Source organism: Scyliorhinus torazame, chromosome 21 (genome assembly GCF_047496885.1).
Source record: "Scyliorhinus torazame isolate Kashiwa2021f chromosome 21, sScyTor2.1, whole genome shotgun sequence".
Classification (NCBI taxonomy): domain Eukaryota; kingdom Metazoa; phylum Chordata; class Chondrichthyes; order Carcharhiniformes; family Scyliorhinidae; genus Scyliorhinus; species Scyliorhinus torazame.
The window spans coordinates 125,756,780-125,781,097 of NC_092727.1; the positions used below are offsets into that span (position 1 = coordinate 125,756,780).

Consider the following 24,318-nt stretch of genomic DNA (forward strand, 5'->3'; position numbering starts at 1 on the left):
AGTCAGACAGGCTGCCAAGATAGGTCTAGACCTACGCTGTCAATCGGCCATCAAGAGATAATCGATCCGATTGATATGCACCGCCCTATTGTTGCAAATCCAGGCTGGTCCAGACTTTCGGGCGCCGAGAGTGCCCACCATCACCTTATTTGGCAAGGTGTACGTGCAAACACGGCCACTGGAGATGGACACCTGGGGCGGGCCCAGGTGACCTGTCAATGGGTCATCAATCGGATCATTGGACACCAAAAGCCCTTTTCGATACCCCATTGGCTAAAGGCCACAGGAAGTGGGAAAAGGGCACGAAGCCAGAGAGGGATAACAGTAGGCACTCCTCGGCAGTGAAGACTAGGCGTGGGAGGTGACTTGACCAGAGCAGAGAAGTGAATACCAGGCCAGAGCAGAGCAGAAGGAGGGAAGGAACTGCTAGTGAGAACCACCTTCATGAAGACGGACCAGGCAAATGCCAGTGATCAGACCCATACCCCTACCAAGGCATCTTTGCGGGTAGTATACACTGACCTTGGGTACCTGTAGCATTTTGTGGGTAATATATTTTGTGGGTGTTAAATAAATATTGTTGAATTTTGAACTTGTGTTTATGGTTTGTTCTCCTCGTAAATAAAGACACCCTAGGTAAAACCTTTGATTAAGTGAACTGGTCGAAAGTATCTGAAGATTTACAGATACGACACCCTTTCTGTTGTAGAATTTTACTGGTTGGTCACTGGGTGCCTTGATGGTCACATAGATGCAACTAATTGTGCCCTGCACCTGGAGGAATCCGGTGATGGCAGTGGAATCAAATGCATTTGTGCCGAAGAGGCCTCATCAGTCATGAAATGAATGTATTGTCCAGCTCTGGCTTATAAAACATCAGTGACCTGTGGGGCGCAGTGGTGTACAACAGTTTGCAAGATTCCACAAAGGGTCCACTGCTGACCTTGGATTCTGGCATGCTCCAGGCACGTTCAAAGCCACAGTGAATTTGATGGCTGGTGGTAGAGCATGGAGACCACTGCTGCAGAGTACCAGGTGTACAGCGACAAGGGTATGGATGTCTGTGACCATCTGCCGGGAAAAGCATAGGGCGGAATCATCCCGGCAGTACACCAAGTGCTGGCTGAGGCGAAAAACACAACTTGCAACTCTCCAGCTGCACGGCCGAGGTTTTTCTCCAGATTTTAATGCACTCTGTGTAAGTACAAAATCTGGGTAGTTTTTGCCTTCACTCTAGCATGTAGGGCATGAAATCTGGGCACCATCTTTGAAGGGCTTCCCGATCTGCGATAAACCACATCCCCTCCCCCCCGGGGTCACTGGCGACCCCAAGACAGGCATTTAGGCATAATCACCCCCTAACAAGCATCGGGGTGTGCCCTGCCCCCCTGCAAAACCCACATGCATTGGCCATGCACCCCCCCACACACACATTGTTAAGTAATGGGTTAAGAGTTAAGTAATGCATTAAGAGACATTGCAATTAGTTGTCTCATTTATGATAAGTATCCAATGATTGACACTGATATGTAAAGGGGCTTCAGGTGGCCCTTGTGTCAGGTGGTGTGTTGTTGGAGTTTTGTGGAGAGGCTGTGGAAGTGAAATAAATGGTGTTTGGTGAAAAGGAACAGGACTTCTGACTCTTCATACAATGGTAACTAAAACGTATAACAATGGTAGCAGAGGATGGTTGCTGTGCAAATGTGAAGGTTTGAAAGATACAACTTTTCCTGATCAAACCAAGGAGTGAGCGAAAAGGAAAAAAAAAAGATACATGGCTGAACCCAGGATAAAGATGGCTGGATATGACTATCCCCCCTTATTTTCTGAAAGGGAATCGTACGACCAATGGAGAAGTGCAGTAGTTATGTGGACTAAAGTAACTGCTTTGGGAAAGAGAAAACAAGGTATGGCATTGGCTCTTTCTCTACCATATGGCAGTAAAATCCGAAACAAAGTGCTTTCTGAGCTGGAATTGGAAGAGTTAGACTCAGAAGAAGGTCTGGGGACTCTATTACAATATATGGATAAGATTTACAAGAAAGATGACTTGTTAAGTGCGTATGAAGCATGGTCGGAATTTGATAAGTTCCGGAAAATAGAGGAATTCTCCATGGAAGACTATATAATGGAATTTGGCAGACTATATAAAAGGCTGCAGAAACACAATCTGGAATTTCCACAGTCTGTGTTGGCCTTTAAATTACTTGACTGTGCTAGAGTGAGCAACATGGATAGGCTCCTGGTTTTGACAGGAGTTCAGTTTACGGATGAGGATACCTTATTCAATCAGATGACAAAAGATTTAAAGAGGTTTCTGAGGAAACATTCAATTCCGATGGCTCTGATGACTCAAATAGGTCAGCCTGCTATAAAGCAGAATATGGAAGATACATTACTAACAGGATGGCGAAATTGTACGGCTACGAACAGGGCCCAAGACTATAGAAGGAGATCGAGACAAGGAAATTATGAAGACAGAAACCCAGTTAGAACTTACAATAGGAAGATGAACCCCAGAAATGCACGGGGCATGATAAATCGTGTTTTTGATGTGACTCTCAATACCATTATGTCTTCAACTGTCCAAAATGTTATGATAGAGTGTTTGAAGCGACACATGACACGGAAGAGTCAGAAGAGGAAAAAGATAGTGTTCAGAGAGAAGACACTGTCCTATTAACAAGCAGTTTTACGCCGATAATGAGGGTGTTGGTTGCAGAATCCTTCAATTGTGCTGTATTGGACAGTTGCTGCACATCTACTGTGTGTGGAATTGACTGGTTAAAATGTTACCTGGACTCGTTGAATGCTGAAAATCGTAATAAGGTTAAGGAATTTGAAAGTTCCACAAGTTTCAGGTTTGGGGATGATAATACTCTGAAGTCGCTGAAAAGAGTGGTGATCCCTTGCAATATTACCGGAGTGAATCATTTCATTAGCACGGATGTTGTATCAAGTGAGATACCTTTGCTTCTGAGCAGACCGTCGATGAAGAAAGCACACATGAAACTGGAGATGGAACTTATAAGGCAAAGGCCAGGCTTGTGGCAAGGGGATTTTAAAAAAGCTTAGAAGATCAGGATTTAAGGGTAGATTCACCTACAGCAGGAAAGGTTAATTTTAAAGATCTTCTTTTAGCCACAAAGGCATGGGAATGCAAATCTATAGATAAGAAAGCTGCCTTCTTGCAGGGGCATCAGCTCCAGAGAGACATTTTTCTCCGTCCTCCTAAAGAAGCAGCTAACACAGAAGGGGTATTCTGGAAGTTGAACAAATGTGTATGTGGTTTAAATGTTGCATCTAGAGTCTGGTATTTTTCGGTAAGGTCAGTTTTGTTAAAGTTAGGCTGTTACCAGTTGAAAGTAGATCCGGTAATGTTTTACTGGCACTATAAAGGGAACCTTTCTGGCGTCTTTATGATGCATGTCAAATATTTTTTGTGGGGTGGGACTAGTGATTTTGAAGCTTTTGTAATCTCTGGTTTGAGGAAAGAATTCAGAGTCAGAAGTCAGGCTTCCGGTGCATTTAAATATATTGGACTGGAAATCGGACAGACTAAGTTAGGGGCAACTTTACGTCAGCAATCTTATTTGGAAAGCATCAGCCCAATAGCAATTAGTCATGGCCGGGTTTTCATAAAAAGATGCAAGCTTTCAAAGATGGAAAAAGAGCAACTGCGAAGTTTAGTTGGGCAACTGAATTGGTTAGGTAGACAGACTAGACCGGACGTGAGTTTTGATGTCTTAGAGTTGAGTACAAAAATGAATGATTCCAAAGTGGAAGACATAATAAGAGCAAATAAAGCGTTTGGCCGAACTAAAAAAAAATGCAGGAGTGTGTTTTGAGGTTCCAGGTTTTAGGTGACTGTAGGCACTTGAAATTCATAGTTTATAGTGATGCGTCCTATGCAAATTAAGCACAGGAGGTTTTATAATTTTCCTCTGGGGAACAATGGCAAATGTTGTCCTCTTGTGTGGGAAACAAAGAAAATAAGGAAAGTGGTTGAAAGCACTTTGGCTGCTGAGACGTTAAGCTTTGTAGAGGCGGTGGATATGGCCTTTTATATATCTCAAATATTGACAGAAATGTAACTTTTGGATATTGTTAATGAAGGGCGCCTGTTTCTGTGATTTTTTTTATCTTCAAAAAAAATAATAATTTGAGAAAAAAAAGGGGGGGGAAAATTGCGTATGTGTTTTTGAGTTTCTTTAAATTTTGTTTTCACCTAATTATTTTTTTCTCCAAGGAAGGGGAGACTGTTAAGTAATGGGTTAAGAGTTAAGTAATGCATTAAGAGACATTGCAATTAGTTGTCTCATTTATGTTAAGTATCCAATGATTGACACTGATATGTAAAGGACTTCAGGTGGTGTGTTGTTGGAGTTTTGTGCAGAGGCTGTGGAAGTGAAATAAATGGTGTTTGGTGAAAAGGAACAGGACTTCTGACTCTTCATACAACGGTAACTAAAACGTATAACACACAGAAGGGGAACCCCCCACGAATGGGGCTCCAAAGAGCACACCCCGGCACTGCCAGGGTACAGTGCCAGGAAACTGCCCAAGTTTGTCCCTCTGTCCCCAGGACTATATGTGGTAGTCACCACTGATGTATATCTTAGGTGATTTGTGGTAAGGCCCTGTACTACTGGTACGGGGGTAGTTCCCTGCCTGCTGGCTCCGCCCAGTAGGGGGAGTATAAATATGTGTGCTCCCGTACAGCAGCCATTGCGCCAGCTGCTGTAGGAGGCCACACATCTTAGTGTAATAAAGCTTCAGTTGCATTCAACTCGTGTTTTTGTGTAATTGATCGTGCATCACTATACGTCCCGTGCCGCCTACAGCAGGTTTCTCACAAGTGATTCAAGTTTTTAAAAAACTTGTTGTTAACCAACGCGAGGTATAAATATTCAGTGAGGGGAGAACATATTGCGGAGAAGTCCTGTAATGACATTTAAATTTATTCACATTTATTGAAATGTGGTTCCAGCCCTTCATAAGGGGAGTAGGCAGGCGTTTCTGTGGTCGAAAACGAGACTCCCGAATGGTATGTTGCCTCCCGGGTGCACGGGTCAGGGATGTCTCAGATCGGCAGCAGGACATACTGAAGGGGGAGGGTGAACAGCGAGTTGTCGTGGTGCATATAGGCACCAACGATATAGGTAAAAAAAGGGATGAGGTCCTACAATCAGAATTTAGGGAGTTAGGAGATAAGTTACAAAGTAGGACCTCAAAGGTAGTAATCTCAGGATTGCTACCAGTGCCACGAGACAGTCAGAGTAGAAATTCAAGAATAGTCAGAATGAATATGTGGCTTGAGAGATGGTGCAGGAGGGAGGGGTTCAGATTTTTGGGACATTGGAACCGGTTCTGGGGGCGGTGGGACCATTACAAATCGGATGGTCTACACCTGGGCATGACTGGAACTAATGTCCTAGGGGGTACTTTTGCTAACACGGTTAGGGAGGTTTTAAACTAATGTGGCAGGGGGATGGGAACCAGATTAGGAAGTTAGAGGTCAGTAAAGAGGCAGCAACTAAAGCCAGTAAGGTACTAGATAATAAACTCAATGTGACTAAGGGGAAGAGTAGACAGGGAAGAGATGATGAATGCAAAGGGACAAGTGGTCTGAGGTGCATTTGTTTCGATGCGAGAAGTGTAGCAGGTAAGGCAGATGAATTTAGGGCTTGGATTAGTACCTGGGAATATGTTATTGGTATTACTGAGACTTGGTTCAGGGAAGGGCAAGACTGGCAACTAAATATCCCAGGGTATAGATGCTTCAGGAGGGATAGAAAGGGAGGTAAAAGGGGTGGAGGAGTTGGATTACTGGTCAGAGATGATATCACAGCTGTGATTAAGGAGGGCACAATGGAGGATTTGAGCACTGAGGCAACATGGGTAGAGCTAAGAAATAGGAAGGGTGCAGTAACATTGTTAGGACTTTACTACAGGCCTCCAAAAAGCGAGCATGAAGTACGACAGTGAGAGCCTTTTTCCTCGGATGGTGATGTCTAGCACGCGGGGACATAGCTTTAAATTGAGGGTAGATAGATATAAGACAGATGTCAGAGGTAGGTTCTTTACTCAGAGAGTAGTAAGAATGTGGAATGCCCTGCCTGCAACAGTAGTGGACTCGCCAACACTAAGGGTATTCAAATGGTCATTGGATAGACATATGGACGATAAGGGAATAGTGTAGATGGGTTTTAGAGTGGTTTCACAGGTCGGCGCAACATCGAGGGCCGAAGGGCCTGTACTGCGCTGTAATGTTCTATGTTCTATCTTTCTCCCTTGCTCTCCTGATTCCCAGGACTCTGGTCGGTGGATAATGTTTGTCCCTTCTCACCACTGCACCCAAAATTCGAGTCATGCTTCCACTGCCATGTACTGCCTACTCTCCAAATACCTTAGTAGGCCTTAATCAAGGCTCAGCGGGATCATATTCCCACCCCATGGCTGGCTCCAGGAGTAGCATTGCAGAACTGACACTGGTATTTTCAGGCCCAGTCCAGCGCCATTCCCCACCTCAGTGCGCCCAACATTTCAGCCCCATGTTGCAGATCTCAGCTAGTTTGTTGTGACCCAAATCAGTAAAGGAAATAAAAGAATACAATTCCTGCAGATTGTTGCTGGCTTTGTTATTTGTTCAGCATGTCACAAGTAGGTTTCTTCTATTCATTTGTAGCATCATTTTTTCTGATCGATACTGCTAAGTGAAAAAGTTTACAATTTCTCTAGAAATAGTGACCAAAGGAATTATTTCTAAATGCATTCATCATATTACTGGACATTGCAGTGAGACACACATCCCCACTGCTGCTCAGCTTTACAATGAGCTGTGGGAGAAGCTTCAGCTTCAATATCATGCAGAACATATAAAAGACGGAAATTTAGACAAAAATAAAAATGAGGACTGAAACAAGTGTTTTAGTGAGATTATCTCGCAATCTTCTAAATTCCAAAGAATAAAGACCCAATTTACTCAGCAACCCTCTTATGCCATGGACTTATCTAGTAATACTTTGTTCAGATGTTCTGGCCTTTGCTTCCCTGGTAGCCCGGCGATGGATACTATTAGCTTGGAGGGACTCAAAGCCCCCGAAGTCGGAGACCTGGCTTACTGACATGGCTAACTTTCTCTGTTTGGAGAAAATCAAGTTCGCCTTGAGAGGGTCACTGTTAGGGTTCGCCCGGAGGTGGCAACCGTTTGGTGGCTTCTTTGCAGGAAATTAATCGTCAGCAGAAGTTTAGTTTAGAGTAGGGGGTTAATAAAGGTGGGACCTGCAAGAGAGGTAGCAGGCTTTTTTTTGCACTATGTTTATAGACTTATGCATATTGTTTATTTTGTCGTTGTTGTAAAACCAAAAAAATACCTCAATAAAATGTTTATTTTTAAAAAAAAGTAATACTTTGTTGTCCTGACTCCAATGCAGGTATATCTTTTCTTACATATAGAAATCTAAAATGCATATAGTATTCCAGGTGTGATGTCAACAAAGCCCCATACAAGTGTAGCAAGATCTCTTTATACTCCAATCCCTTTGCAACATGCCATTTGCTTTCCTATTGCTTGCTGCACCTGCATGCCATCAAACAAGTAAAAACAAATAAAAGAGGACAGTAGGGTGGAATGATCACATAACTGAAATGTTGGTTAAAAAAAAAATCAGCAATTCCTTTAATGATTTTCACAACAATCATAATGGTGCAAGGTATACCACCATTACATCTCATTCAAATATCTGTATCCTAACTTAATTATGTTTAATTTTCAAGATAATAATACCATAAATACCAAGCATCCTCCTGCCATAAACCTGACCCTGCAGAGCAAGGTGACCTCTGTCTTAGTTCCAAGGAGCCAGAATTCATGCACCTTAATTGACTGAAACAAGGAAAGCAGAAAAATTAAGCTTTGTAACTTACCACCTGCAAAATGTCTTCATCTTTGGGCATAACGGAAAGTTCCAATACATCCTCACTAAATGCAGAGAGAAAAAAATTACATGTTTCATGAAATCTACATCAATGGCATAAATGTCACTGACATCTTTTGCACTTGATTTCAGTCTATGGAACTATGCCACAAGAATTAGATTGCCGAGTCCAAGGACTCCTTAAAAGGAAAAAAACACAATGAACCAAATAAAATCTTTTTTTCCAACCATGGTATTTGAGGAGAGAGCTAGGAAGAGCAATTAACGCTATACCAATGAACTGCCTAATAATTGATTGGTGATATGATTGAGATATTGTGATAAGTACAGACTGACATAATCAAACATTCCACAAGCTGCAACAGGTCTGCTAATGCAACGACAGCAGCCTGATATCCCTAATTATCAGATGCTGAAACATTGAGGCTAGCAGCACACCCAAAGCACAGAGCACGCCCAATGTAGTTCACAAGTGGGAAGGCTGCTGGGAACCTGCATGCAACTGATTATGTCCTGGGCCTGGAGGCTTCCACAACAACATATTTTTGAAATATTTTTATTCAAGGCTTTTTAACAAAAATATACAGAATATAAGAATACATTAACCCAATAAACAACCACAACCCTCCAGCCCCCCTAATGCCGACCCCCCAATGCCGACCTCCTGCCACGTCCAGCCTTCCCCATTTTAAACCCCCCCCACCCCTCACTGATCCCTCAATCCGCCTCGAAGAAGTCAATAAATGGTTTTCACCTCCCGGTGAACCTTTCTACCGACCCCCCCAGAGCAAAATTGATCTTCTCCAACCTCAGAAATTCTGTCAGTTCGCTCTCCCACACCCCTGCCTTTGGTGGCTCCGAGTCTCGCCAACACAACAAAAGCCTTCCCAGGGCTATCAGGGAGGCAAAGGCCAATATATTGGCCTCTCTCCCCCGCTGAACTCCTGGACTCAGGGCCACCCACACACCCAGAACCTCATAACATCCGAGAATCCATGCCGGAACCTCCTCAGTCTTGGACACATCCAGAGCATGTGGACCTGATTTGCGACTCCCCCGCCCCCCCCCCCCCCGATGCCCCGCACACCGCTCACACCTATCTTCCACCCCCTCAAAAAACTTGCTCATCCCCGCCACCACCGTCATGTGGACCCTATGCAATACTTTAAACTGGATGAGGCTTAACCTCGCACATGACGAGGACGCATTCACCCTCTGCCATGCCTCAGCTGCAGCAGAGGGCAGCAGACCAAAGCCGCTGATTGGCTGTTGTGGGGAAAATTTGCATCAGCGCATTGCGGTCACTGTATCCAGAAGGTGTACTTGAGCAAGACACCCTCCGTGTTCAAGTGAAGGCAAGCATGCAGCAGAGGTCATCAGAGCGGAGCCGCTGATTGGCTGTTGCTGGGAAAATTTGCATCAGTGCATTGCGGTCACTGTATCCAGAAAGAGTACCTGAGCAAGACACCCCCCCCCCGCCCCACCCATGTTCAAGTGAAGGCAAGCATCCAGCAGAGGGCAGCAGAGCGGATCCGCTGATTGGCTGTTGCGGGGAAAATTTGCATCAATGCATTGCGGTCACTGTATCCAGAAGGTGTACCCGAGCAAGACACTCTCAGTGTTCAAGTGAAGGCAAGCATCCAGCAGAGGGCAGCAGAGCGGAGCCACTGATTGGTTGTTGCGGGAAAAATTTGCATTAGTGCATTGCGGTCACTGTATCCAGAAGGTGGTTTGTGGAGGAGCAGTTGTCAAGTGACAGAACATTCTGAAGGAGAAGGGTGAATAGCCAGTTGTCGTGGTGCATATAAGCACCAATGACTCCTGATGATAACGGTAAAAGACGCCAAGCTGCTCGACGTCTGCAGCAACCCTGCAGACGGAGCGCAGCGTAGATACACATGGTCACGGCCAGACGGGTCCGTCCGCTCCAGGATAGACTTCTTCTTTGTGTCCCGAGCTTTCACGGTCAGGTCCACCGACGTAAGGCCGGTGTTCTTCTCTGACCACTGCCTCCTACTGGCCGACTGCCACCTGCAGGAAGACCGGGGGTAGGCAGGGGGACATGGAAGCTAAATGCAAAACTGCTGACCCCTGAGAACCTCGAGGAACTCAGGAGGGATTACAAAGGTTGGAGAACCGTGAAACCCCTCTTTGAGGCCCCACATCTCTGGTGGGAAGCAATCAAGGGGAATATCAAGAGGTTTTTCATCCTCAAGGGCGTTCAAAAGGTGAGAGAGAGACGAGGGGTCATGTCCAGGCTCCAGAAAAGTATGCAGAATTTGCTCCAGCTGCAGTCGATGGGGGTGGATGTCAAGGAGGATCTCCAAGAGGTGAAGAGCCAGCAAGCCTCGCTCTACACCTTGGAGGCCTCCAAGGTTATATTCCGTTCCAGAGTCCGCTCCGTGGAGCAGGACGAAAAGTGCTCACGCTTCTTCTTCCAAAAGGTGCACAGAGAGACCTCTGTGATCAGCAGCCTGAAGGAAGAAGATGGCTCTGTAAAGTCATCGCAGTCTGACATCCTGAGGATCAGCCAATCCTTTTATGCCGGACTGTATGACCTGAAGCCAACAGATAGCACTGTTTCCCAGACATTCCTGTCGACTATCACGGAGGTCATAGGCGACAGCGAGCTGGAAAACCTGGACAAACCACTAACTCTGGATGAGCTGACAAAGGCCGCCAAGTCCTTCGAGACGAGTAAAACTCCCGGAAGCGACGGCTTACCGGTTGAGTTGTATTCGGCTCTGTGGGACTGGATGGGCCCAGACCTGCTGGAAGTGTACGAAAGTATGTTTCTGGAAGGCAGCATGTCAGAGTCCATGAGGAAAGGCATCATCACCCACATCTACAAGCAGAAGGGGGAAAGGGAAGAAATTCGAAATTGGCGACCCATTTCACTGTTGAATGTGGATTACAAAATTCTAGCCAAGGTCATCGCCAATCGGGTCAGGTCTGCTCTGGAGTCGGTGATCCACCCTGACCAGACCTGTGCTGTACCCGGCAGGAAGATCTCTGATAGCCTCGCGCTACTCAGGGATACGATTGCCTACGTGCAGGACAGGAGGGTGGACACTTGCCTCATCAGCCTTGACCAGGAGAAGGCTTTTGACAGAATATCGCACACCTACATGATGGATGTGCTCTCCAAAATGGGGTTTGGGGAGGGAATTCGCAATTGGATCAAACTGCTCTACACAAACATCTATAGCGCAGTCTCAATCAATGGGTGGGAATCAGAAAAGTTCCAGATCAAATCCGGAGTCAGGCAGGGCTGCCCTCTCTCCTCTGCCCTTTTTGTGTGCTGCATAGAACCTTTTGCCGAGTCCATCAGGAAGGATCCGGGTATAAGAGGAGTGACGATCCCAGGCAGTGGAGGCACGCAAGTCAAGGCCTCCCTGTACATGGACGACGTTGCCGTCTTCTGCTCGGATCCTGCATCTGTACGCAGGCTCTTGACCACCTGCGACCAGTTTGAACTGGCCTCGGGAGATAAGGCAAACCGTGGCAAGAGCGAGGCCATGTTCTTTGGGAACTGGGCCAACCGGTCCTTTGTCCCCTTCACTGTCAGGTCAGATCACTTGAAGGTGCTGGGGATATGGTTCGGAGCTGCTGGGGCGTGCACCAAAACCTGGGAGGAGCGCATAGCAAAGGCAAGGCAGAAACTGGGCTGGTGGGAGCAACGCTCCCTCTCCATTGCGGGCAAAACCCTGGTCATCAGGTGTGAGGTACTCTCGGTGCTACTGCACGTGGCGAAGGTCTGGCCCATAACACGACCCTACGCTGCAGCAGTCACCCGAGCCATCTTCAAATTCATCTGGAGATCCAAGATGGACCGTGTCCGAAGGGACACCATGTACAAACCTCTGGAGAAGGGAGGGCAGAACGTACCCAACGCCTCCCTCATCCTGTTGGCCACCTTTGTGTCCAGTTGCATCAAGCTGTGCGTGGACCTCCAGTATGCAAACACCAAGTGTCACTACCATAAGACATAGGAGTGGAAGGCCATTCGGCCCATCGAGTCCACTCCACCATTCAATCATGGCTGATTTCAACTCCATTTACCCGCTCTCTCTCCATAGCCCTTAATTCCTCGAGAAATCAAGAATTTATCAACTTCTGTCTTAAAGACACTCAACATCCCGGCCTCCATCGCCCTCTGTGGCAATGAATTCCACAGACCCACCACTCTCTGGCTGAAGAAATTTCTCCTCATCTCTGTTCTAAAGTGACTCCCTTTTATTCTAAGGCTGTGCCCCCGGGTCCTAGTCTCCCCTGTTAATGGAAACAACTTCCCTGCATCCACCCTATCTAAGCCATTCATTATCTTGTAAGTTTCTATTAGATCTCCCCTCAACCTCCTAAACTCCAATGAATATAATCCCAGGATCCTCAGACGTTCATCGTATGTTAGGCCTACCATTCCTGGGATCATCCGTGTGAATCTCCGCTGGACCCGCTCCAGTGCCAGTATGTCCTTCCTGAGGTGTGGGGCCCAAAATTGCTCACAGTATTCTAAATGGGGCCTAACTAATGCTTTATAAGTTACATACTGAGGTTCTACCTGTCCCCGGTGTTACGAAGGTTGGGCCTGGCCTCATTGCCGCGGAACTCTCCAAGTAGTTGGACCGTACCGTACCACCTGTCCTTCGTGGAAATGTTTTTGAAGAAAAACACCTTTGACCACAAGGCAATGAAGCAGTGGTCAGCACGTAATGTCCTCGAGGCCCTCAGGGAAAAGGAGACCGTGGAGGACGTTGGATGGTTCCCTGAGCAGACTGCCAGAGTCATCTGACAGAACGCCTCATCACCAGAACTTTCAAACAAGCACCAAGACCTAGCTTGGCTGGTGGTGAGAAGGGCCCTCCCTGTCAGATTCTTCATGCACACCCGAAGGCTCTGCGCCAATGTACGCTGCCCTCGGAGTGGCTGTGGGGGAAATGAGACGGTCACACACCTCCTTGTGGAATGTGCTTTTGCAAAGAAGGTCTGGAGAGAGATGCAGTGGTATTTGTCAAGGTTTATCCCGAACAGATCTGTGACACAGGACTCTGTGCTCTACGGACTGTTTCCAGGGACACACACCGAGACAATTATCAACTGCTGCTGGAAGGTCATCAACTCGGTGAAAGACGCTCTTTGGTCTGCCCGAAACTTGCTGATCTTCCAGTGCAAAGAATTGTCCTCGACCGAGTGTTGCAGACTGGCACATTCCAAGGTCCAGGACTACGTGCTGAGGGACGCACTCAAGCTTGGGGCAGCTGCCGCCAAGGCGCAATGGGGAAAGACCACTGTGTAAGGTCTTTCCAGCAAATGTACCACCGAGAGGCGGGTAACAGTGTAAACCCCCTTCGCTCTGGGTCATTAACACTCCAATGTATAAAACAAACATGACAATGTAAATATTTAAGAAGGAATAATGTAAAGAGTGATATGTGTATAATAATATCAAAATTGAATGGAAGAAAGTCAAGGCAATGTGTAGCTCTGACGGAAATGTACAGTCAAGACAATTCAAAATGCTCTGTAATGCTTATGATATATTTTATGAATAAAGTATATTTTTTTGAATAAAAAAAAAATATAGGCACCAATGATATAGGTAAAAAACGGGATGAGGTCCTACAAGCAGAATTTAGGGAGTTAGGAGCCAAGTTAAAAAGTTGGACCTCAGAGGTAGTAATCTCAGGATTGCTACCAGTGCCACGTGGTCGTCAGAGTAGAAATGAAAGAATAGGCAGGATGAAGGCTTGAGAGATGGTGCAGGAGGGAGCGGTTCAGATTTTTGGGACATTGGGACCGGTTCTGGGGGAGGTGGGACTACTCCTACAAATTGGACGGTCTACACCTGGGCCGGACTGGAACCAATGTCCTTGGGGGTGCTTTTGCTAATGCTGTTGGGGAGGGTTCAAACTAATGTGGCAGGGGGATGGGAACCAAATGAGGAGGTTAGTGGACAGTAAGGAGGTAGTAACTAAAGCCTGTAAGGAACTAGGTCATGAAGTCAGCATGACTAAGGGGAAGAGTAGGCAGGGAGCAGATGATGAACGCAAAGGGACTGGTGGTCTGAGGTACATTTGTTTTAATGCAAGAAGTGTAGTAGGTAAGGCAGATGAACTTAGGGCTTGGATTAGTACCTGGGAATACAATGTTATTGCTATTACTGAGACTTGGTTGAAGGAAGGGCATGATTGGCAACCAAATATCCCAGGATATCGATGCTTCAGGCGGGATAGAGAGGGAAGCATAAGGGGTGGAGGAGTTGCATTACTGGTCAGAGAGGATATCACAGCTGTGCTGAAGGATGGCACTATGGAGGACTTGAGCAGTGAGATGGCATGGGCAGAGCTCAGAACTAGGAAGGGAGCGGTTACAATGTTGGGGCTCTACTATAGACCTCCCAACAGCGAACGTGAGATAGAGGTACAAATATGCAAACAGATTATGGAAAGATTTAGGAGCAACAGGGTGGTGGTGATAGGATATTTTAATTTTCCCAACATTGACTGGGATACACTTAGTATCAGAGGTCTAGATGGAGCAGAATTTGTAAGGAGCATCCAGGAGGGTTTTCTAGAGCAGTCCCCCCTCCCACTCCTTCCTCCTCACCACCCTCCACTTCACTTCCGTTAACAAGCCTGTCCAGCTAGCATGGTGGCCCCCTACGAAGGCCTCTAACTTCCTCATCCCCTCTAGCCCACCCCTCCCCCCTCCTCCCACCCACTAGCAAACACCCACTCACCAGCAAACAAAGAACAAAAGGCACACTTCACTATCGCCACTCCCCCCGCCGAAACCCACCCCAAACTACTCAACCCAAACACTCTACCATAAACACAAAGCTCCTCTCCAGAGTTCAGTGTCCTCACCCTCCTCCCAGTCCATGGTCCCTCAAAGCCCATCACCTCCTCTGTCAAAATAAAGTTTGTGTTTCTGGTGAGTCACCCATCAACGGGAAGGATACAAAACCCCAAACTTCACTCCTTTCTTGAAGAGGGCAGCCAGCTCTCGTCTTCGTCAACTCCACACCCAGCTTTTCGTAGACCCGCAGCTCACTCCCTTCCAAGGTGTACCTTTTGGTCTGATTCGCACATTTCATCACCCTCGACGGCTCTCCCACCTGCGGCCTCCTCCTCGGCATCCTGTGCATCCGGTCCACCTCGAGGGGCCATCAAAGGTCTCCTCCCCGATTAACTGCTCCAGCATCCTCGCTGCATACTTGGCAGCCTCCACTCTCTCAATGCCCTCAGGCATTCTGATACTCCTCAAATTCTGTCTTCTGGAACGAATCTCCAGGTCCTCCAATTCCTCTCTCAGCCTCTTCTGGTTGTTCAAAACCATCCCTAATCTGTCTCCAATGAGGCTATCCGCTTCTCTTGCTCCCCCCACCCCGTCTCTTCCACCTTCTCAATCGCCATGCCCTGAGCCTCCAGCCTCTTCCCCACTCTCTCAATCATAGCTCTGAGTGGCTCGACGGCCTTAGCCAGGTCTTCCAAAGCCTCCTTCCTCAGCTGCTGGAGTTTGTACAAAAATTCCACCAGCTGCTCCATCGACCACTGGGTGGGCAGCACTGCCCCCTTGCCCTCCGCCATCTTAACCTGTGGCACGCCACGAAAACTGCCCTGATCCAGCTGCTCTCTCTTTCTCATGGCACTTCTCGTCCTCGGATCCATACACCGATCTCAGCAGAGGAGTATTACCATCCCTGGGCACTCACACACCTTTTGCACTCAAAAAGCCCCCCATATGGTTGGGGAAGGACCAACAAAATCCACTTTGAGCAGGAGCTGCCAAATGTGCTATCACTCACTCCATGGCCACCACTGGAAGTCCAACAATTTTTAAATACGTCTCTCTCACCAAAATGCACTAGCCATATGACACTTCTCCAAAACAGAAAGGTAAGGCCCTCTTTTTACCAGCATGATGATGACATTTCCTGTTGACTGCCAACTGACTTACACTGACAGGTTTGTACATGTTACCACAATACCTTTGGAATGAAGGAAACTACATGGCAGTTATCACTAACATCAGAAAAATCAAATGGTTGTCTTTTAATATGTTAACTCACCTGTTTTGAATTAGGGATATTACTTGAGAATATGTTTTGCCAATTATACTTTCTGTATTCACCTTCACAATACGATCCCCTAAAGGAAAAAAAATAGTTTTCAAACTGTGAATTTTTGCGTTTTCGAAGATAGCTTACTGTTTGGTTGAAGCAATATTGTTGACTCATTTGTTGTTCAAGGTGGTTACAGTAACATGTTTAAGTTCAAGAAAGCTCAGCAACTATTATAAAGGTTTTTTCATTTGTATATTTATAGTTGGAACATCAATCATTCTCTAAACTACAGGGTACAGTTACATCCTCCTAATATCCACATTATACAGATGCATCACTATCTTCTGAGATTTTTGCATGTTACTCTATTAAATACACAAAGTGCATGTTTTTTATTTACATAGACAGTTGAACCAAGAATTTCAAAATCTAGGGCACAATTTAACGGAAACATTTCAAAGTGTAATTTTGGGCGTGGACTGGCAGGGTGTTTCTCGACGGCTGCGTTGGAGAGACCGCGGCCCATATTAACGGCATTAAAGCCGGAAATGAGCCCCCATGAGATTCTTCCCATTACTGGCTGTCTCGCCGTCTGATTGGTCAGACTTGCATCCCAGCGTATCATTGCTAACAAAAGGAAGCTGCTTTAAACACTCTCTCCAGTCAACACACAAGCATGGCAGCGCGCCACAGACCTGCTCTTCGCTTAGGGGATACCGACCTGGCCAGGCTTCTCGACGCTATCGATGTAAGACAGGACATTGTGTTCCTCAAGGGGGTTAGGGGACCAGCAGCAGGGCCACCAATACCGTGTGGGAGGCAGTAGCAGTGGCCGTCAATGCTGGCATGACCAGGAGGACCAGTCCAATGTAGGAAGAGGACCAACGACCTCCACCGAGCAGCAAGGGTAAGTTACCACCTCTCTCCTGGCATCCATTCCGCTTGCCACCACTCAAATTTCAAACCGCATCCCCCCCCCCCCCCCCCCCCCGCCCCCACACACACACAAATCAATAGTTAACACCTCGCACCCTCCCCACATCCAATCTTTGTGCTTGTCGCTCAGAATGCCCTGGCACCCATCAACACAACTCCTTAACTCCTTCATGTCCAGTTGTGATGCCCACACATGCCACCTGCCATTGACCCCAATTCCATCAAGCGCGCGGCTCACAAAACCCTATCTTTGTGAGTTGTTAATGTCAGGCAAAATGATGCTTCCCTCTCACTGACCACATGTCCATTCTCTCGCAGGGTCTCCATCTTGTAGACCACCTCGGAGGAGAGCTCCAAGGAGAGCAGCATCGAGGCATCACAGCTATCACCCCCATCTTCCACACACCTCAGTGGGCGACATTAGTGGACAAGCTTCTGGGGCACAATCTGGTGAGCACCACACAGTTGCTGATGCACACTAGGTGGAGGCAGGAACATCCAAGAGAGTCAGCAGTCAGTGATCTGCTGGATCCCAGGCCAGTCAGATGCCGAGCCTCGGGATAAGGTTATCCCAGAGCTGATGCAGATGCTAGAACATGGTCAGATACAGGAGGGGATGTCAGCGACATTTCAGCGAGTGCACAGCCGATTGGAAGAGTCCCAAAGTTTTTGGGCGCAGGAGATGATGCCAACAATGCATAGCACCGAGGCCAACACTGCTAGGGTGGCAACCACAGTGGAAAGCCAGGAGCACAATGTCAGCGTCTTGAGTGGTGGTGTCCAAAAGCATGGCTCAGTCTGTGGCGACCTTGGCTTAGGGCCTCAACATCATGTCCCAGTCGCTGAGGGACATGTCCCATAATCAGGTGGGTATTGCCGAGGCACTGCAGAGCATGTCCCAGTGGCTGAGGAACATGTCCCAGATGCAGGTGGACATTGCTGGGCACTGCTCAGCATGATCCAGTCACTAAGGAACATCACCATGGGTGTCAACATCATGATGCAGACAATGGGGAGGCACCAGTACTGACAAGAGCCGGATGACGCAGAGGCCTCTGGAGCTCACTCCAGCTGCCCCTCTGTCCCATGGAGATGCCCAGAGCCCTAAGGGCACCGGCAAGGAGGAGGAAGTGCTGGAGGCCAATCCGGGGCCTACCACAAAGGTGACGATGGTGGTCTCCAGTCCTTCAGATTCCCCCCCTCCTGACACCGGTGAATCTCAACGGCAGCGGGCAGAACAAGGTGGCACAACAATGCCAGTGAAACCGGTAAATCGGCTGGGGCCTCTGGCCCTAGGCCTTCCAGAGGGCGTCTGCCAACGGCATCATAGGCCACAGGGTACAAAAATCAGAAGGCTGCCTCCATCTCGGATATGAACTCTGGGGACACACTTAGACGTAGCAGTAGACCATGAAAGATCAAGAAAATCAAGAATCAAGTAAGCAGTGAAGGTGGTGGGGGGTGTCACAATTTGTAACTAGGGGGAATGGAAATGTCCAATGTTCACTATTAAAACAAGTTACCCCGATGCATTTGAAGCCCTGTCAGGTTAATCTTCACAGCAGGCCTGCCTGCACCCCCACCCTCTGATGCCTTCCACTCCCTCCGTCCACAGTGGTCAACGATGAAACACCCCTGATGCAGATCCCGTTCAAAGAATGGGTGTCAGCAGATAGACAGGAGTCAGACTTTGGCATAAACTGAGTAGCACCAGAGCTTACCTCACAGCAAGTGATCACAGACCTGCCTTGTATATTGCCCTGCTGACAGTGCCGACACAGGCCCATCACCCTGGGGTGATGTTACACAGACCCTGGGAGGGTGGAACAGGGTAGAGGGGGGGTTGGAGAATTGGGGAATGGGGGGAGGGGAGGAGGTAGGAAGGGAATAAGGAGGGAGGAGGATAATGGGGGGGACAGACACAGGAATGAAGCAGGGAAGGAGGAAACTTTTGGGGGTTGGGGGGGGCGGCGTGAGTTGATGTACAAAGCCTCGTCCTATGAAATTCGGGTAAGGATGAGGGCCTCCCCCTGTTCCTCCAGGCATGCCACACCCTTGATGCCGTCTGTCCACACCCCTCTGGCTCCTCATCGGGCACGTCCACCATCCTGCAGAGCATCACCAGAGTAGTCCAGACATCGGAACCGCATTTTCAGCAGTCCGGTGCACCGCTCAAAGACAGCATGGGTGGCAACATGGACGTTGTTGTATTGGGTTTCAGGCTCGGTCTCCAAACCCCGCACTAGCATAATCAAAATGGTCAATTGAATATCACCCAAGAGCCAACCCGTCATGCTGGGGTGGTCCTCGAAGATGCCGGAGATCTCCGACTGTCCCAGGATGTAGCTGTCATGCACGCTCCCTGGGAAGAGTGCACACACGTGCATGATCCAGAGGTGGTGGTCACACACGAGTTGAACATTCAGGGAGTGGAACCCCTTCCTGTAATGAAGGGCACTCCCTGATACACCTGTCCGCGCAAGGCGACATGTGTGCCACCAATTACCCTCTGGACCTGGGGCATCCCTGCGATTGCGGAGAATCCTGCAGCCCGGGCATCTTGGTGGGCTTGATCCAGCTCATAGTTGATATAGACTGCTGCCCAGGCATACATGACCTCAAGAATGTACTTGAGGGCTGTAGCTTGTGAAATGCAGCGCATGTCACCCCATGAGCCCTGAAGTGAACCAGTTGCATAAAGGTTTAGGTCTGCTGTGACCTTCACAGCCATCAGTAGCGGTATCCTCCTCCTCCATGGGGGCCAAGTCCACGGGGGACCAAGTCCACGAGGCACAGGTGCTGCACTGTCTCTTTGTTGAGATGGAGTCACCTGTAGCACATGCTGTCCATCATTTCCTCGAAAGACCAACGATGCTTGTACATTTTGGACCATTGCTGGCATCTCCCTCTGGATTCCTCTTCGGCCTGATGGGTCCTATGAAATTCGGGTAAGGATGAGGGCCTCCCCCTGTTCCTCCAGGCATGCCACACCGGGTCTTCGGGGTGTGCTGCGGCGCCCTGCACATGGGATGCTGCCTCCAGCCTGCATCGACTCTGCTGCCTTCTACAGGGTCTGGCCCCCTCAAGCCACCAGCACCGCAAGGGCATCCTCTGCAGAACCAACACCATTACCCATTTTGGCATCTGTAAGGAATTGGAGAAGGTGCCCTCCCCTGATTCACATACTCACCCTTCAGTCGCAAGGATATCCGCAGTGTAGAAGCCCAGCCCTTGAGTATTTAATTGTTGGCTGCTGCCTCTCTGGGGCTGACGCTGCTAAAGTTCAGGTAAAGTGTTTAGGTTTCAAAGTCTGATTGAAATATGAAATACGATGCAATAATCACCGTCTGAGACACAGCATATGTACCAATGAGAAGCCACTTGAGAATATTTTGTTTATTAAATGGTCAACAACACCTTTATACAAAAAGATGAAAACAAAATTACTTAACAGTCCATATATCGGACTCACCTACAAGGAAAAGGCACCGTACTTTTTCGCTACAGAATATCAGTAAAAACAACACTTCATTTTCACAAAGAATATCAAATAAACAGTCAACAGTACATTAAAGTCACCAGCAATCTGCAAAAGCATTTCTTCAACACCTTCATCAAGTTATGAATTCAGAGCAAGCCGCACCCCCCCTCCCCCTCCACCCACCAGAAAGTCACACCGACGCAGAGCACGCAAGAAGAAAGCATCCTTTCCCCTTCATCTTCCCTTTCCTTATTCCAGGCCACAGAAACAAAGGATGCAGCAGCAAACAAACACACGGCCTTCAGGATTTGCAGCTACCAGCAGGAGCAATCAGCAAACATAACCTGCAGAACCGCTTGAGAATATTTTGTTTATCAAACGTTCAATAGAAACAAAGATTTGAGGAGAATGCTGAGACCCAGGCTATTAGAATAGATGGCATTGAGGTACGTAGGGAAGAGGTGTTGGCAATTCTGGACAGGCTGAAAATAGATAAGTCCCCGGGGCCTGATGGGATTTATCCTAGGATTCTCTGGGAGGCCAGGGAAGAGATTTCTGGATCTTCGGCTTTGATTTTTATGTCATCATTGGCTACAGGAATAGTGCCAGAGGACTGGAGGATAGCAAATGTGGTCCCTTTGTTCAAAAAGGGGAGCAGAGACAACCCCGGCAACTATAGGCCGGTGAGCCTCACGTCTGTAGTGGGTAAAGTCTTGGAGGGGATTATAAGAGACAAGATTTATAATCATCTAGATAGGAATAATATGATCAGGGATAGTCAGCATGGCTTTGTAAAGGGTAGGTCATGCCTCACAAACCTTATCGAGTTCTTTGAGAAGGTGACTGAACAGGTAGACGAGGGTAGAGCAGTTGATGTGGTGTATATGGATTTCAGTAAAGCGTTTGATAAGGTTCCCCACGGTAGGCTATTGCAGAAAATACGGAGGCTGGGGATTGAGGGTGATTTAGAGATGTGGATCAGAAATTGGCTAGCTGAAAGAAGACAGAGGGTGGTGGTTGATGGGAAATGTTCAGAATGGAGTTCAGTTACAAGTGGCGTACCACAAGGATCTGTTCTGGGGCCGTTGCTGTTTGTCATTATTATCAATGATCTAGAGGAAGGCGCAGAAGGGTGGGTGAGTAAATTTGCAGACGACACTAAAGTCGGTGGTGTTGTCGACAGTGTGGAAGGATGTAGCAGGTTACAGAGGGACATAGATAAGCTGCAGAGCTGGGCTGAGAGGTGGCAAATGGAGTTTAATGTAGAGAAGTGTGAGGTGATTCACTTTGGAAGGAATAACAGGAATGCGGAATATTTGGCTAATGGTAAAGTTCTTGGAAGTGTGGATGAGCAGAGGGATCTAGGTGTCCATGTACATAGATCCCTGAAAGTTGCCACCCAGGTTGATAGGGTTGTGAAGAAGGCCTATGGAGTGTTGGCCTTTATTGGTAGAGGGATTGAGTTCCGGAGTCAGGAGGTCATGTTGCAGCTGTACAAAACTCTGGTACGGCCGCATTTGGAGTATTGCGTACAGTTCTGGTCACCGCATTATAGGAAGGACGTGGAGGCTTTGGAGCGGGTGCAGAGGAGATTTACCAGAATGTTGCCTGGTATGGAGGGAAAATCTTATGAGGAAAGGCTGATGGACTTGAGGTTGTTTTCATTGGAGAGAAGAAGGTTAAGAGGAGACTTAATAGAGGCATACAAAATGATCAGGGGGTTAGATAGGGTGGACAGTGAGAGCCTTCTCCCGCGGATGGAAATGGCTGGCACGAGGGGACATAGCTTTAAACTGAGGGGTAATAGATATAGGACAGAGGTCAGAGGTAGGTTCTTTACGCAAAGAGTGGTGAGGCCGTGGAATGCCCTACCTGCAACAGTAGTGAACTCGCCAACATTGAGGGCATTTAAAAGTTTATTGGATAAGCATATGGATGATAATGGCGTAGTGTAGGTTAGATGGCTTTTGTTTTGGTGCAACATCGTGGGCCGAAGGGCCTGTACTGCGCTGTATCGTTCTATGTTCTATAACATTCCACATATCACACTAACCATTACATAACAAGGAAACATCACCATTTCATACTGATACCAATGCAAAGATATATCAGCTCATTTTCAGAAGAAAAAAAACATACGGCATCACCCCTCGCAGGTTCCTCAACAGAAACAGAGGAGAAGCCTGAGAATGTGTCATCACCTCCAGAACTTTGCCGTAGAAATGATCTGCCCATCAATGTGTTGCTCCACGTATCAGAGCCATTCTCCATCCAGGAGCTGCAGCTGTGCAGGCCCTTCCCACATGGCCCAATCTCACCGGAACCAAATCCTGGCATCCACATATTCTACTGGCGCTCAAGATGCCATTGAATACCCTGGACTTCCAGTGTGTTTAACCCACAGTGACGTGTCAGTTACATGAAGCACTCACCACATCAGCAACAGAAGCATCAGCAACTGCAAAATCATTTCTTCAACTGCATCATCAGGTAGCCCATTTGGATCAATGTCGCGCACCAGGTGCCCCAGCGTTTGCTTGCTTCAAATTGGATTGCCTTCTGGACTCATACGTCCCCCTGAGCCCGATGTTCTAGGACCCAGGTATCTTAGAAAAAAATGTCCTTCTTTCCAACTATATAAAAGGAAGGCAACAGCAACAGCAGCCTCCAGGCATTTGAAGCCACCAACAGGAGCCAGCAGCATTCCTTCTGAGTAATAGCCTTCATCTGTGAAGCTTGAGGCTACTCACAGTCAAAGGGAATTAAAGTGACCATCAGCACAAAGTCAAGAACAGGACTCTGTCCTGGATGTTTTTGGTAGGATTGTCAGGCAGAAGCTGTAATTTTCCCTGTTTGGGTATCCACAATATTTAAAGCTGGCTTGAAGGCCTCATGAACGAGAAGCCCCTCACTACCCCCCCCTCCCCATGGCCCAGGGCAACCCGACTTGGAACGCTGACCAAGCCTAACCTCAACCCCCCTGAGGGATCCCGGTCCCCGTTCACTATATTTGGACGTGATCCAGCACTCGCCATCAGAGGCGGGCGATTAAATAGCAAACTGATTTGCGTCCGCAGCGAATCCTGGTTTTTGCCTTTTCCGCTATTTAACCGGCATGCCCAGATCCACGCCTGCCGCACTGTGGTAGTTAAATCATGCTCCTAATTTCTCACTGGCAGCACCCCCATTGCAATTGGTCCTCCAATCACTCTTCATCTTTTTCCCTCTCTGTGAAAAATCCAGAGCCTGTGTTTAAAGCATGCACCAGCAACTATGTAGACTTACCTCCCAGTCGATTTCTGCGGGAGAATCAGCTGGTGAGTCAGTTTCAGCGGGAGCAGTGCGGAAGTGGCTGCTGGGAGGTAAGTCTGTCCTTTAAAAGCACTTGTCTTTGCAGGGGCAGGCCAGTTGATTTCGGCGGGAGAATCAGCTGATGAGTCAGTTTCAGCGGGAGCAGTGCGGAAGTGGCTGCTGGGAGGTAAGTCTGTCCTTTAAAAGCACTTGTCTTTGCAGGGGCAGGCCAGTCGATTTCGGCGGGAGAATCAGCTGGTGAGTCAGTTTCAGCGGGAGCAGTGCGGAAGTGGCTGCTGGGAGGTAAGTCTGTCCTTTAAAAGCACTTGTCTTTGCAGGGGCAGGCCAGTCGATTTCGGCGGGAGTGGAGCTGGCTGGTTAGTCCATTTCAGCAGGAGCTGAGAATTTTTTTTTTTAAATTAGTGTTTTAGGCGGGAACAGGAAGTCGACCCGCGGACGTCTGGGAAGACCCTCACCAATAAATTCTGGTGGAGAGGAAACCCGAGACACTACACGTGTAGTGTCTCCCACCCGCCCTCCTCCTCTAACCTAATAATAAAACCCATTGGTCTGAGGTAAGTACCATATTTTATTATATTATTATT

The 24,318-nt window shown here is 47.8% G+C and overlaps 1 protein-coding gene across 10 annotated transcripts in view; it reads right to left on the reverse strand.

Moving 5' to 3' along the window:
- arhgap23a (Rho GTPase activating protein 23a) overlaps window positions 1-24,318 on the reverse strand; it is a 606,368-nt gene that overhangs the window by 186,877 nt on the left and 395,173 nt on the right. For all 10 annotated transcript variants that reach the window (XM_072487495.1, XM_072487494.1, XM_072487496.1 and 7 more), the window contains 2 exons: window positions 16,012-16,090; window positions 7,930-7,984 (listed from right to left, as the gene is read on the reverse strand). In XM_072487495.1, the coding sequence (XP_072343596.1) occupies window positions 7,930-7,984; window positions 16,012-16,090 (134 nt within the window). The remainder of the gene's footprint in view (window positions 1-7,929; window positions 7,985-16,011; window positions 16,091-24,318) is intronic.